At 38.1% G+C, this 15,690-nt stretch overlaps 1 protein-coding gene and 1 long non-coding RNA gene across 2 annotated transcripts; one reads left to right on the forward strand and one right to left on the reverse strand.

The window, feature by feature from the left end:
* Positions 1-7,130: 7,130 nt before the first annotated feature.
* LOC141630257 (uncharacterized) lies at positions 7,131-9,348 on the forward strand. The gene is made up of 3 exons (XR_012537465.1): positions 7,131-7,333; positions 7,447-7,518; positions 9,234-9,348. It is a non-coding gene; the product is annotated as an uncharacterized LOC141630257 (long non-coding RNA).
* Positions 9,349-13,720: 4,372 nt separating this feature from the next.
* LOC141630261 (uncharacterized) lies at positions 13,721-14,786 on the reverse strand. The gene is made up of 2 exons (XM_074443110.1): positions 14,659-14,786; positions 13,721-14,550 (listed from the first exon to the last, which is right to left on the reverse strand). Exons 1-2 carry the CDS (start codon positions 14,695-14,697, stop codon positions 14,056-14,058), a joined length of 534 nt encoding a protein of 177 aa, XP_074299211.1. The 5' UTR covers positions 14,698-14,786; the 3' UTR covers positions 13,721-14,055.
* Positions 14,787-15,690: the final 904 nt, after the last annotated feature.

Below are 15,690 nucleotides of genomic sequence, written 5' to 3' on the forward strand. Positions count from 1 at the left end.
ACGGGTTGTAGTGACAATTGAACCCCGTTAAAGTGAACACGGATTAACATTGTATTCGCCCATAGTCACTTGTATGAGGTGACGTCTCAAAGTGACTAGAGTGTGATGCGATTGATGGCAAGTTCAAGTGCCATAGAGTCATGTGAGATGACTAGTCGATCACATAGGCGATCGTTAGGAACACTTTGTCGGGCAGTGACCGCTTATAGAGTTCTCGCAAATTTATAAAGCCTGGTCGTGGCGAGAGCTACTATAGTATTCTAATGAGTCGATTCTTTTGACTAAAGACTATTCACCTAAGATGGCTCGGTTTCGATTAACTTTGATTTGTGTTACTACGACCTTCGTAAATGGGGTCAAATGGGCATATTTTGGGTTATGATGGCCGTGGCTAGTCGAAGGGAATAAGTGCGATAAGAATTGTCCACCCCCTTGTCAGGGTTATAACAATATCTCGGGGCCACTCGAGGAGTAATGAATCGAAATGCGTGGCCACGCTCGGAAGGAATCCATGGTGGATAAATTCCGGTCAATCGCTTATTCTCCGGATCGAGGAAACCACTCTCGATGTGATCACTTGCAAGTACGACCCGAAAGACACCTTGCATTGAGTGGGAGATAGTAATAGGACAAGAGAATTGGTGACGCACACTTGTCGAGGACAAGTGGGAGATTGTTGGGAAATGTGTCCTCAACAATAGTGCGATCATATGATTTAAATATCATTATTAAATCTCATTTCAAGAATACGGAAGGGATGATACATTACATATATATATAGTCAACTGGTCCACACATATCGGTAATGATTGGTCAAGCTAGAGTTTGACATTACTGTCGTGCGACGGTGGTGATCAATTGATCCCTTGAGGTCACACCTAAAGGACGATTCCCTTAATTGAAAAGGTTAATTAGTTGTATACCGTCTGATTAATTAATTCCTTAAAATTGAACAATTTGATTTGTGAGAGAGAATATTGATATCTTATTATAATGGGATTAAATAAGATTTATTTTAGTAATAAAATGCTTTATTGCTAAAATTAATTATTGTTTGAGAAACAATAAAGATAAGAATGAATGGTTAATTATAATTACAAGAAGTTGTGAATTATAGCTATATGACCCATTTTATTTATGTGATCAAGTATCACTAGTCAATTTGTTGTATGAAATTTAATTAATTCATGAAATGATATTTATGTGATAAATATGCATTAAATTAATTAATAACATGTATCATACTACATGTGACATATTGTGTAACAAATGACAAATTGACAAAATAAAATGGTAGTCCATTTTAAGTAATGGACCGAAAATGTGGGTGTGTTAGTGGGTTTTGGTTGTTTTATTTTAATTGATAAAATAAACATAATGATGCCTACCTACAACTAGTCTTACACATCTTACACACCTACTATTTTTGAGAAGAGAAAAAGGAAAAGATATGATGGCATTTTGAGGCTCCCAACCGTGTACTCCCTCTCCTTATGGGTTGTTGGCTCTTTTCTTTTATTCTCAACACTACCATTCAATAAACATGCAAGTGTTCATGAATTTCCTCTCTTCTCTCTCTTCTATCTTCATCAAAAAGGATGAGATTTTAATCTAAATTGTTCATTTAAATTACTAAGATTACTAGAAGTAGTATATGAGTATTAGTAATAGATTTTAAGGTAAACTACAATACAAACATCTAGTACATGTTTATTTGTGGGATTATGGGATAGTTTTGGGTGCAACTAATTGGAGGGCTTCTAATTTGAAGTCAAGTATGTTCATCCATTAATGGAAAGCTCAAGAACTAACAAGAAGGAGATCTTGTTGGTGCCCAATAAAACCGAAAACAACAATGTAAGAACATGATTTCTTCTCCTTTATTTATTTGTTTGCATGCATAAAATCCGTATTTAATTTTATGACAAATTAATTAGACATATATGAATATGTAAGTATGTATATGGATCTACATTTCCTTCACCAAGGTGATTGTCTTTTCGGATCACCGTGCTCTCCGACATCTCTTAATAAAGAAAGAGGAAAAACCAAGGTTGTTGAGATGGATTTTGATTCTTCAAGAATTCGACTTGGAAATAAGAGACAAGAAAGGAGCCGAAAATGTAGTGGCGGATCACTTGTCAAGGATCCGGTTTCACGATGAACAAGGAGTAATGCCGATCAATGACTCATTTCCCGACGATATCTTGATGGCCATTCAAACACAACTTGAAAGGCATATCACCCCATGGTTTGCCGATTATGCCAACTATATTGTTGGAAGAGTACTCCCTCCGAACTTAAACAACAACCAAAGGAAGAGGTTCCTATTCGAAGTAAAGAGGTACTTTTGGGATGACCCAAATCTTTACAAAGAGTGTAGTGATGGGCTCTACCGGAGGTGCATCCCTCAATGGGAAGTTCAACGAATCTTGGAAGGATGCCACACGTCACCTTACGGTGGACACCATGGAGAAAGGAGAACCATTGCAAAAATTCTTCAATTGGACTTCTATTGGCCTACGATGTTCCAAGATACAAGGGAGTTCATCCTTCATTGTGATGCTTGTCAAAGGACGGGGAATATCTCTTGGAGGAATGAAATGCCACAAAGGAGCATATTAGAGGTGGAGATCTTCGACGTTTGGGGGATCGACTACCAAGGGTCGTTCGTGACATCCAAGGGAAACAAATATATCCTTGTGGCCGTAGACTACGTCTCAAAGTGGGTGGAGGCAATTGCCACCCCAACCGATGATGTAAAAACGGTCACTAAGCTCTTAAAGAAGATAATCTTCCCAAGATGCGGAGTCCCTAGAGCAATCATAAGTGATGGAGGAACGCATTTTCATGAGAAGAAGCTCGCATCCCTTTTGACCAAATATGGTGTTCAACATAGAACAGGCTTAGGATACCACCCTCAAACAAGCGGTCAAGTTGAAGTTTCAAATAGAGAGATCAAGCAAATTCTTGAGAAAGTTGTAAACAAGACTCGAAAAGATTGGAGCATGAAGCTTGATGATGCTCTTTGGGCTTATAGGACGGCCTATAAGACCCCCATAGGAGCCTCTCCTTACAAACTTGTCTACGGGAAGGCATGCCACTTGCCAATCAAATTAGAGTACAAAGCTTTTTGGGCAATCAAAGCTCTTAACCTTGATCTTAAATTAAGTGGTCAAAGGAGGATGATACAAATTCAAGAGTTGAAAGAATTCCGACTACAATCTTATGAGAATGCCAAGATCTACAAGGAAAGGACAAAGTTGCTTCATGACAAGAGGATCAAGCAAAAAGCCTTGCACAAAGGAGATAAAGTCCTTCTATTCAATTCCCGATATCGACTCTTTCCCGGGAAGTTGAACTCTAGATGGATGGGTCCCTATATGATCACCGAGGCTGGAAAGTATGGAGACTATGAAATCAAAGCGGAAGATGGAAGCAAATTCAAGGTCAATGGCCAAAGATTAAAGCCATATTATGAGGGAGCATTTATTGGAGAGGTCGAGGTCACCTACCTCGGGCCTCCTCATCCTTGAAGAAATCATCAAAGGGAGAGTTTGGTGGACTCCTCCCTAAACCACCACTTGTAAATATACTAACCCTTCTAACTTGTATTTTTAACTTTATTGCATTCCTTTTATCATAAATATAATTCTTTCCATGAGAGTAAGTGAGGGAGGGTCACTAATTATTTTTGATGAAGGAAGGAACTAGTTTTCAAGTGTGGGGAAGCTTTTTATCGGAGTAAAGGAAAAACGAGGAGAATCCGCTCGTCCAGAGGGGCAGGCGACCGTCCGAACAAGGAATCCGAACGGCTGTCAGAGAATCCTCTCATCCAAAGGAGCTGACATGCAGATATTTTATCCTGATCCAGAATTCGAGCGTCTCGGGAGGCAATCCGCTCGTCTTCCTTTAGACGCCCGTCTCTTTGAAATTCCGCTCGTCCTTTGTGCTGCAAGATTTTGGGATTTCTTCTGTAACGAAATCCGAGCATCTCCTCGAAAATCCGCTCCTCCTGGCTGCTTCAAATTTTGGAAAAATTCGCTGTAAGAGAATCCGAGCGTCTTCCCAAGAATCCGCTCGTGCCAAAACGAAGGAATCTGAGCGTCCCATGGTCGAATCCGCTCGTCTCTCTGCGGCCTTTATTCCCGGTTTTCACAATTTTATTTCTCCCCCACCACACAATTTGTGACACATCATCCTTCCTTCCACTTGTATTATAAAAACCCACTCTCTTAGGACTCCAAAACATATCCCAAGCACTCTTTCACTCCACAAACAAAAACCCCCAATTTCTAGGGTTTCAAAAGATTCAAAAGCAAGATTCAATCCACAAAGAGCATTTCCATACTTCGACAAATCAAAAATTCCAACTCTACAATCAAAGAATGGGACCAAGAGGATCTCTATTTAGGGATAGAAGAAGACCTAGAGTGAGGGGAAGTTCTTCTACTTCTCATCTCAACACTCTAAGAAGGGAACATGAAGAAATTGTGGATCTTACCGAGCTTGATGACTTCTCTAATGTTGAATTCATAAATGATGTGCAAAGGCTCGTTTTTCACCGACTTATTGGTAAGAACATTCTCCCTACCAAATTTTTATGCCATAGAACTTTAAGGAAGCTTGGGATTTACCATCAAATGGAAGCCCTTTTTGAACTGTTTGGTCTCTCTACCTTATTTCACATGCACGAGCAAACCTATCGATCCCTTGTTCTTGAGTTTTTAAGCTTCTTAAAAATCACAACCTTGAACAAAACGATTTGTATAGAATTTAGGTTGGAAAGTGTTTCGAGAATGATGACTCTAGTGGAATTTGCTAATGTGCTTGGCCTTGATGTCTCGCCTACCCGGACATCAAAACCGAAGAAATATAGTGTTGCACCCCTATGGAGGGCCATGACCAGCCGAGATTTCATGTACATTAAAGAGTGTCTAGCTTTCCACATTCAAAACCTTATTTTGAGACTCACCTACCGGTTCCTTTCCGGCACCATCCTTGCACGCCGGGACCCGGCAATTGTGAACGAACTCGATCTTCTGTTCATGGAATCGTATCTCGGAATCCAAGGAAGGGGTGGATACCATTTTAATGCACCCCTCGTACTACTTGAGAAGTGGGCTAAGTTTACAAACGGAGATGACGATGGGATGAAACATATCGTCAATGGAGGGCTCATTACAAGGATTGCAAAGCATTTCAATCCAAAATTCAACGAGAACAATGAGTACACTCCACTTTCCGGGAATACAAGGATAAATGAAGAAATCCTTCTTGTGCAACATCATTGGATAACCCTCGAGGGGGTTGATAAGAGAATCAAATGGATAACAAAGGGGAGTAACCCAATCTACTTTCCAATGACCGGTCTACCAAGAATTTCACCAATGAGGGGTCCTCTATCACCAATCCCGTCATACCTCATCCCCGCAAACCCAACCTAAGCAAGTCAAGCACCACCACCATCAAATCCCCAACAACAACAAGAGCCACAACGACAAAATGAAAAGATCAAGATACCTCCCTACCCTTTTCAATACCAACCATACAATCACCCTAACCCCTTTATTCTTCCCCGAGATGACTTTGTGACGGGGATTCTCCAAGACATGCATTTGCATCAATATGAAGCCGTCGTGGATAGCTACTATGCTCTTTACCCTCAGTTCCACAATTTGGTTCAACAAAGAAAGGTTAGCGAGGAGGAGATGTTTCCCTCTTGGGCCCAAATGGACATTCTCTTCCCAAACTCGGCAAAGGCCAATGAAAGGGCAAATGGGCATGAAGGCGAAGGGAGTGATAAATCTTGGGATGGGGATACAGTGGAGCTCAATAGCGAGGAAGATAAGTTCATGGACTGTAATGCAAGTGATGCATCCAAAGAAGTTTGGGATAGTGACCTAGAGGGGGATGATGGCGATCTCTAGAGATCTCTTCATAGCTACATGGAGCGGGCATTAGGCACCCATCAAAAGCTTAAGTGAAGTTTCCTTATCCTCTCTCTTTATTTTCAATTTTCATGAAAAGAATTTGATGTTTTGATAACTTGTACCATATTTGTTTTCATTTTCAGGAGTCCTAGCAACATGGAGGACTAACACCTTGGCTTCATTAAGGTGTTATTTTTAATGTTCCCACTTGTAAAATCCAAAATGACAATTTGTAGTTTCATGCATTTCATTCCATGTGCATGAACTACCCCGAAATTCAAGACGTTAGAAATAATGTCTATTTTGGTTTGGGGAAGTCCATGCATATGCATCGGGAGGTAATTTAAATTACGCTCTCCGCCATAACAAAAACCCATGCATCATGTAGTGTAGCTTAGTATAGTTTGCATTTAGTTTAGAAATCATGCATCATGCTTGCATAATTTCCTATCGTATTGGCCATTGAGGACAATGCCTATACTAGTGTGGGGATGGGAAATTCTAACTTGACTTTTATTCAAAAATCCAAAAAAATCAAAAATTTCGAAAAAACCACAAAAATTTGAAAAATTGAAAAAAAAACAAAAAACATGTTCATTTCCTTTGTAGTGTAATCTTGTATATATTGTGTTTGTTCATCCTTGTTCACTTGACTACACCACATCCGAGACTTGAGGATATTGAAGACCGCATGGTATGATCTTTTCAATCTCCTTTTTTCCTCTTTATTTTAATGACTATGTGGCCTTATTTTGATTGATGCGGTAAAAACAATGTGAATTTAGGATTGTATTTAGTTTATATGACATACTAGTTGGTAGAATCATATGCATTAGGATGTATATATGTTAGTTGCATCATGGCATATAGTTGCATGTTCGAAAATTTTTGTGAAACCGTGTAACACCCGCGAATTTTCCATTTTGGCAAATATAATTTAATTAACCGTTCTATTGTCTTATTTATATTTTAAATTATTTAATTTAATTGATTTCATTATTAAACATGATTTTTTATAAATATTATATTTTTAAAGCTTAAGTTATGTGAAATAAATATTTTGGTCGGATAATAATAATAATAATAATAATAATATTCCCCGTCTTGAGTTGTAGTGGGCTTGAGACGAAAATTCTAGTGGAAACCGACTCAATTTGAGTTGTTGGGCTTGTTACAACTTATGGGCCTTTTCTCCTTCTCTTTTCTTTTCATAAAACCCTCACATAATACCTCACAACTTCATCTCCCTCATTATTTTTCTGAAATTCTCCTCAACAACAAACACCATTTTTATACATCTACCTTTCAAATCTTCAAAACACCATAACTTGCTCAATTCTTATCCAAATTAAGTGATTTTCGCGTCTATCTCTTCCTCTCATCGCCCTCCTTCTTTCTAGGTAAGAAAAGATCCGACTTTCCTCCATTAATGGGGCTGTCGAGCCAATTTCTCATGGTACTCTTTTTTTCTAGTTTCGATTTTTAGTCTTATTTTGTGTTTTCTTATGTTTAGGAGAAAGGTTAGTTGGCCCGGAAGTGGATTCTTGCTTGTGAGACGATTACATTAGAGATTAAGAGCAAAAAGGTAACGGTGATGGGTTACTCGACTTACATGTCAAATTTGTGTGTTTTATGTGTGGTTGGATGCATACAAATGTTAAAGTTGGTAACTTTCATGTTTCATTCCATTGTTGTGTTGTATGAAGTGGTTTATGATCATTTTCATATGTTTGAGTGACATGCTATCTTATTTTGAGGTTCATAAATTGAAGTCATATGTTTAAATTATCCTAACTTGCCAAATTTTATGAGTATTCATCATATTAGAGAAGTATGAAATGATTAAATGAAAGATGATTGAAATTGAAGAACTTTGAACGGTGATTTATTGGGTTTTTCGTGTACAGTGATCCCCTGCCGGTGGGCCGGCAGCCGGCCTACCCAACCGGCAGCGAGTATATGCGAGTTTGATGTCTTTTATTATAGGGTGTACTCCTGGGTGTGGGCAGCGAAGGTCAACCTACAGAGAATAATATATAATGTGCAAAGTTGAGCTTATTTGGCTATAGGGTGTATTCCCTGCGGTGGGCAGCGGCAGCGGCCACCGCAGAGAATACACATTGAGCATATGTTGACCTTGTTTACCTTGACTGTATTCCCTGCGGTGGGCGGCTAAGGTGGACCGGCCGAGAGAACACTTTCAGCCTTTTTGGCTTTGTTTTACCTTGGCTTGTATCCCTGCCGGTGGACCTACAGAGAATACACCTACTTCTATTTTTGGCCTTGTTTCACCTAGCATGAATCCTCTGCCGGTGGGCGGCAGCAGCAGTGCCCACGCCGGCAGAGAGCACTGTAATCATTATACTCTTATGTTCATACATGTTTCACATGAATTGTTTACGTTATGTTTGTGCAATCATTGTTACTCGTATTTGTGATCGGAGTGTGACGGTTTACATTGTGTGACTACTCGACATTCCTTATTTATTTGCCCTCGGACATTGGGTCACGATTATGTGCCATTGTTTCCGAGTTGGGCTATCTTCCTTCCGCCTCTTCGGACCTTGGGGTACGGATAGGTACCATGGTTCCGATTTGGGGTTACTCGACCTTGGGGCACGGCTAGGTGTCATGGATCGAGTCTTGGATACGATTTGGGATTGTATGTCGAATCGGGTGTCGTCCATCCCGAGAGTCTGGCCAGATTTAGACTAGGACCGTATTATGATCGTCGTCCTACCAGGAGGTTGGAGTCTACGGGTTTGTCTTGTTTTGAGTCAATCCTTTGTAAATGTCTTGCTTGTTACAGTCATTGGTGTGTTCTTATATACGAGAGTGCACGTCTTCTATGCTTGTTTGTGAGAGTCTTGGTCCTATCGGATACTAGTGGTGAGATGCAAGCCCCTAGTTGCGATATGATCGCCGGGATTGATGTTCCCATCCGTTCTTATGGTGAGATGTAAGCCATAAGTATGAATGTGACATTAGTAGCCACGTCCCGTGCTATGGTTGTTAAGAGGTTTTCAAAGGAATGGCTATTGGTTTCCATCCATGTATTTTCTATTTAATTGATCCGTTATTTACTTTCTTCATATGATTCGATGTCTATCTCATTAAGAATGCAACATGCCTATATCGTTATGATTATCATTATATTCCCTTGTTCATATCATTCAAGTATGATGCATGATTAATATGTTTAATTAAGTTCTTGCTTATGTGCATTTTGACATATGGTGGCTGGGAGAACCCTGAGTTACTCCCCACTGACTGTGGTTTTCATGTTTACATGAATGACAGGTTTGTGATGCAGATTATGGGGAAGACGTGTGAGCTAGCGAGAACGTTGACCCTTGGACCTTAGTTATAGGTTGCTTAGACTCACCTATCGTTAGACTTGTGTTTATTCGTGGGATATCTTTTCCCCAACGCACTTGTTTTAAATTGTAAAACTTAATTATCTTTCTTTTCATTTTTGTTCGATCACTATGGTGGATTTCGCACTTTAAGCTTTTAAAGGTTTTAAAAATCTCGTATTTTCCGCTTTAATTTTGATGCCCTATCGAGGGGTGTCACAAACCGTCTACTTGGGAAGCTTGACAAGTGTATATAGGCCCTAGTAGATGATTTTTCTTCTTAAGACTTTGCTTGTTAGAATACTTGTAAGACACCCTAGGATGTGTCATGCTAGTATCCTTTGACCCATGGATTAAGGCCTAGTCAAGAGTACCTTGTGGTGTGATAACTCCTTGGCTAACGTTTATTCCAAGGTGACCCTTGAAACCATGCAACCATCCTTCATCCATGTTCTACCACATTTTCTCATCAAAGGGAATGGGCACAAAAAGAAATTATTCAAAAATTTGAGTTCAAGAAAAGAAAAGAAAAGAAAAAGTTTGCAATTGCATCAAAAGAAAAGAGGAGTAACAAAAATGAAAACTCCTATGCTTCAAATATAAGGCACCCTCATTACTAATTGGGGTGACTTTGAAAATGTTCAAAAGAAAATGAAAAGAAAAGTTGAAAGTTGTCAAGTATTGAAATGCCAAAAATCAAAAGAAATGGCAAAAAAGTATTCTCAAAGTGTTATATGCCGCAAGAAATTGGGGGGGAAAACAACAACAAAGCAAACTCCCAAATGAAACTCAAATACTATCGATCCCTTTATCCATCTATCCACTTTTGTGCATGGTAGAGAGGGGACGACCCTTCTTCTTGTCTAGGCAAGGAGGAAAATTCCGCGATCCTCCAGTGTTTCTAACACCATAGGGAGTCTATTCTTGATAAAAGCATTTAACGATTGAGAACAAAGGTACCCTAGTTTGACACAACTTGGAGGTGATTTATTGGTATCCTTCTAGGCTTAGTAGTTTGAAGAAATTGCATCTATGAAGGAGTGTGTACCCTTGAATTGCTTCCCCTATAGATAATTTCCGCCACTTAGATGAGGAAAGTGGCTATTCTTTTGTAGATGCATCCATTACTTGATTTTGTGTGCTTTAATGTTTGGATGTGTAGCTATTTTGGCAAGACCCATCTTGCCTTGCAAGAAGGCATCCTACCTCATGGTTGTCTTGTTGTGAGTTGAAGGGACGGAGTGAGACCCGCTAATTGTCTCATGTCGGCTATATTAGTAGGATAGTTTAAATAAGGGTCCTAGTTTTGTCACTTCTTTACTCGGGACGAGCAGAGGTTCGGTTTGGGGATATTTGATGCGACCATTATTTGAGCATATTTAGTCCCCGAATTAGCCTCGTTCCTATGCTTTTTAGTGCATATTTGGGTCATTTACTATTTTAGTCCTTTGTTTTGCATATTCTTTGAGGTTTTGTTTCCTTGGTAGGAGAGGAGTCCAAACCTTGCATTTTCATGGCAAAATAGAGCTAAATTGATCGAATCTAATGACCAAGCATCAAAGAGAAGACAAGACTAAAAGGCCTTTATACATATTATAGTAGATGGGCAATGATGAAGAAATCCTTGCATCCTCAACTAAATCCCGAAGAATTATTGGAAGAAGAGAGGAAGAAAAGAAGAAAAGAAGGCTGGAACACAATCCGCCCGTCCAACCAGGCAAGACGCTCGTTCAACACTTCAGGAATCCGAGCGTCTTTGCCAGAGGGACGCCCGTCCAACCACACCACAATCCGCTCGTCCAAGCATGAAGACGCCCGTCCAGCCACCCCAAAATCCGCCCGTCCCGACCCCTTGGACACTCGGATTCTCTTACACTCCCATACGTCCCCTTCTTCCCTCCATGAAAGATGCGCATATTTATGAAAGACCGGCAAAAAGGAGACTCGCATCTTTTCTGAGAGGAGCGATTCCTCAAGGACTTAATCGTCATTTAAGCCCTTAATAAACCCTAATTTGTGTACCTAATCCAGAGGATAAATACCCCATTAGTCTAATTAGATGAAACATGTTCTTCTTATCAATCTTTAGTGTAGTTTATATCATTCTAATCTCGTCTTAATCTTGTAATCAACTTCTAATCAAGTCTTAATACAAATCTCATTTCCTTAATTTCTCTTTTGTTCATCTTTTATTTTGGGTAATTGAAGATTATTTGGGTTATTGTTGGGAGATTGACAACCTTCCAATCATTCAGCAAGTACTTCTATAATTCTTTGCTTTATTTTGGAATCATTAGTAGGTAAAATTCTCTTAATCCCTTTTTTTAATTATTGTTAATCATCTTCATTTATTCATCATGTTTTGCTTTGTTAATATGATTGACAACCTTGTTAACATGTTAAACTTGATAATGAGTGAGTAGTTTCCATAACTAGGGATAATGGGTAATTAAGGGAAACCAACATGGGAGATGATTTATGCTTAATTTAATATGTTTTCATAGTTTATTTGCTTGCTTGTTGTGATCTCAACTTATGCACATGTTATGTTTCATGAAATGCGAGCCTATGAATCCTTGCATTTTTTACCCACCACTTACCTTTTCAATGAGACTTGTAAGACACAAACCAACTCGAGTCTCATTAGACCATGCATATAGTTGAGTAGGGAGGATTAAGTCGACTTGTAGTTGTTGTACAATCTAATCGATTCGGCTCCGGGACCCAAACCTTCATAGGACTGTAAGATATAAACCAACTCGATCCATTACAACAATAATTGCTTGCTTATAATTTGAGAATATGTTTGTATGATCAATTCCCATAAATCCCATAAATCCCCTATGACCCCATGACACCCTAGTGCTTTTTATCAATTGTTTACATCTCATTTTAATCATCTTGCTTGTTTACTTTTATTGCTATTTAGTTTAGTGATCTTCTTATCTCAACCCAAATCGTGACACCCCTAGATACCGCTACTTGCAATCAAAAATCCTACATCAATACCCGTCCCTTGGGAACCGACCTTTACTTGCCTCTTTACTAATAGTAGAGTTGTTTGTGAAGTTATAAATATTGTTTTGGTCTAGGTGCTCCTAACGACAAGTAACCGAAAATTAAGCTCCAAGTGAGTCCGACCAGATGGTGAGCAGTTGGCTTAGCAGGTGATGATGTTTGATGGTTGACGGGATAGGTTGCGGGGCGTAGACGGGCGCTGTCATCACTGTTGTGTCGATTAGTGTAGCTGAGTTTAACTTTATGACTTTTGGTTGTTTGGTTTTGGAGTTTAAAGACTTGTAACCTTTTCTTTACATTTGTTTTAATTAAGTTGTTTCATTATGGTTTCTATGATGCATACTACTTCGGGTAACCGAGATGGTAACACCCTTATATGCTAATATGGTCCTTCGTAAGGTACTTTGGTATATAAGGGTGTTACGGTTATAGGATTGAGAGATCGTCTCAACCTCAATCTTATTCACTATTTTAGGTTTAGGTGGTGGTACTTTTATCCTTTAAGACTAGTAGTTGGACCCGACTACCCCTAACACTTCCCTTTAATGAATTAAGTTACTCATAATCATCTCAGCTTTCGTTCGGATTCATTGATTTCCTTATATTTGTTTTAGTTTCGCTAACATGTTATCATGTTCAGTTATTTGGCTCGTCTATGTGAGTTTGAAACCCTACTTCTTGTACTATGTATAGGTTAATAGGTCTTTGTTTGATTAAAGAGGTGCGCGAAAAATATCTTATCAAATGTAGAAAGGAAATGTGAATGAGTGTTAAAGAAGACGGAAAGATAGGGTTTTCAAATGTGAGAGTGATTTTTTTAGAAGAATGAGTTTTAGAGAGAGAGAGAGAGAGGGGGAGAGAGAGAGAGAAAGAATAGGATATATGCGGAAAATTTAACAAGATGGAGGTAGGGTTAGATGTTGAGGAACAAAGAGTATTAGGGGAGTATATATCCAGTGGGTAAGTTAGTTAATTGGACAAGTTTGGATCTATTATTGTTTTATTTGAATTTTGGACCTATATTGTGTCATTGGGGCATATTACTAAGACGAGTTTATATAGATTGCAAGTTCTTTTTTTTTTCACCCATTTTTGTCATTTTAGCCTTATTTCAAGTTGCAGAACGATGCTATTGATGTATTTTGCATTCCGATTCTTACGAGCATACATGTCTTGTAAAATTTTTTTTCTTTACTTTGTCGATTTCTATAAAAAATATAGTTTTTTAAAATTTTATTTATATAAACCAATTTTGTTGAAAATATATATGCATTAGTTATAATTTTGAATATTCAATCTCGCGCAGTTTCAAAAAAAAATTAAAACAAGTAGGTAGGTTAAGAAAGCATAAAAATTAAGTAGGACAAACGAGGTAAGACATTTGTATATGTATTGGAAATAGAGACTTGTGTATCACCCTTAAACATTTGAAAATGATAATACAATCCAACGTCACACCATTACATTAATGTTCATTTTCCTTTAGTCTATTAACATCTCATCGTGTATTCCACGCGGACCAATAACTAATAACAAATCTTATGATTAAAAGCACATAGTGATGGCAATAAATTATTTATTTTAATTAAACATCTATATAAATAAATCAAATGATCAGTTACTCTTAAAAATTTCCTTAATTTCCTTCTTAAGCCTCCATTCACAAAAGCATGTCTAGAGAATTGAACAGATTTTGGCGCTTAGCCAGAAAATTGGCTAGATTTTTATGCTTGACCAGTAAAACCTCCTCAGAACCCGCCTTTTATTTGTCCTTTCCCCGCACCTCTAGCCGCTCCACCAAATTTCCGATTTGCTCCATCTTGTCCAAGACCTGACCCAAACTCTGATGAACCACCTAATGCTTGTCCCGATCTACGACCTCCTCCTGAAAATCCACCATGTCCAAATGCTTTTCTTGAATCACCAAATCCAAATTTTCCGGAAGCACCTCCAGATGCTTGTCCTGCTCCACTAGCTCCTACTGAACCTCCAAATTGTCCTAATCCTTGTCTTTTGCCAATAGATTTTCCTCCAAATTGTCCTAATCCTTGTCCCATGCCACTAGCTCTTCCTGAACCTCCAAGTTGTCTTAATGCTTGCCCTGAACCTCCAAATCGTTCGCTTGCTTTACCCCCTTTGTTGAACCCAAAACCTCCTTTTCCGCCTCCTTCACCTTTTCCATGCATCATGTGTTTGGCAGATGACAAAGAAAGAAACGTTGCTTCACTCACTGTAATTCCAACCTGAAAAAACAATCATGATTAAAAAATTTAGCGTCTAAAACATTTTTAGTTAACCAAATTTTTTTTCCCTAAAATTTCTAGAAACATGTAGCATAGCATGCTACATACAATGAGAAAGGTGATAACGTGGAGTATGCATGACGCCATCAGAATTGATTATTTAATTATCTTCTCTTCCTTTGATTTTTCTTAAGAGCTAACAATGTTCAGTCTTTCTTTTATATGAAAATAAGAATATAAAGGGATTATTTATATATATTTTTTGTTTATTCTTTACCACAAACTTGTATTACAAATGTTTTAAAACTACTAATAACACACATCTATCCTAGTAGCTCAATAGAGTTTGTGGATGATAAATATGTTAAATTGATTTTGACCCTAAAATTTCTCATTCAACAAACTTCTTATTCTGTAGTCCTAACCCTATCATTCGCACCTTATTCTAGCCTTTGTAGGTCTGTCCTTTATAAAGTTTGATTGGAATTTGATAAGCAATGACGAATATTATATGTTTGTTGTTGTACACATATTATGAATTTGATTCGGCAAGAATGTTAAAAGAGTTGAATGATGTTGTTTTAATAATAAGGGAGAGTTTAAAGTATAAAAAGATTTCTCAATCGAGGAAATAAAAGGTTAAATTCACCCATGTCCTAAAGGTTAAATTCTTCTTAAAGAGGAAGTTGAAAGTAGAGATGGTTTCAGAAAAAGTATGCAGCTAAGATGTTTGTAAAATAAACAAATGATGGGCTTTGATGAGGCGCGCGATGAAATCTTTACGACATACGTCGTACGATCCACCAAATGACTCATTGTCTAGTCAAATGATGAGAAAAACATGTAAAAAGAACCTATTATAGGTTGGATAATGCTTTGTATTATAGTAGAACTTTTAACAATCTTGCAAAAACAGTTTTGAACTACTTTCATTGTCCAACTGAAAGTGCACGAGACAAAATTAAGAAAATTTAAAAGTTTTTAAAAGTGTTCTATGATGTTACTTGCATGTTATCGGGAACCAATTTTTTAAAACTCAAATTTTACCCAAGTCCTAAAGATTAGATTTCTTCTTAATGAGAAAATTAGAAGTACAGATGTATTCAGAAAAATTATGCAGCTAATATGTTTGTTAAATAA

Source organism: Silene latifolia, chromosome 2 (genome assembly GCF_048544455.1).
Source record: "Silene latifolia isolate original U9 population chromosome 2, ASM4854445v1, whole genome shotgun sequence".
Taxonomy (NCBI): domain Eukaryota; kingdom Viridiplantae; phylum Streptophyta; class Magnoliopsida; order Caryophyllales; family Caryophyllaceae; genus Silene; species Silene latifolia.

Bases quoted from the DNA above. Each gene is read 5' to 3' on its own strand.
- LOC141630261 (XM_074443110.1), bottom strand. From the start codon at position 14,697: ATGGCGTCATGCATACTCCACGTTATCACCTTTCTCATT. The intron at 14,551-14,658 runs GTATGTAGCATG...TTGTTTTTTCAG, and splicing joins ACGTTATCACCTTTCTCATT to GTTGGAATTACAGTGAGTGA.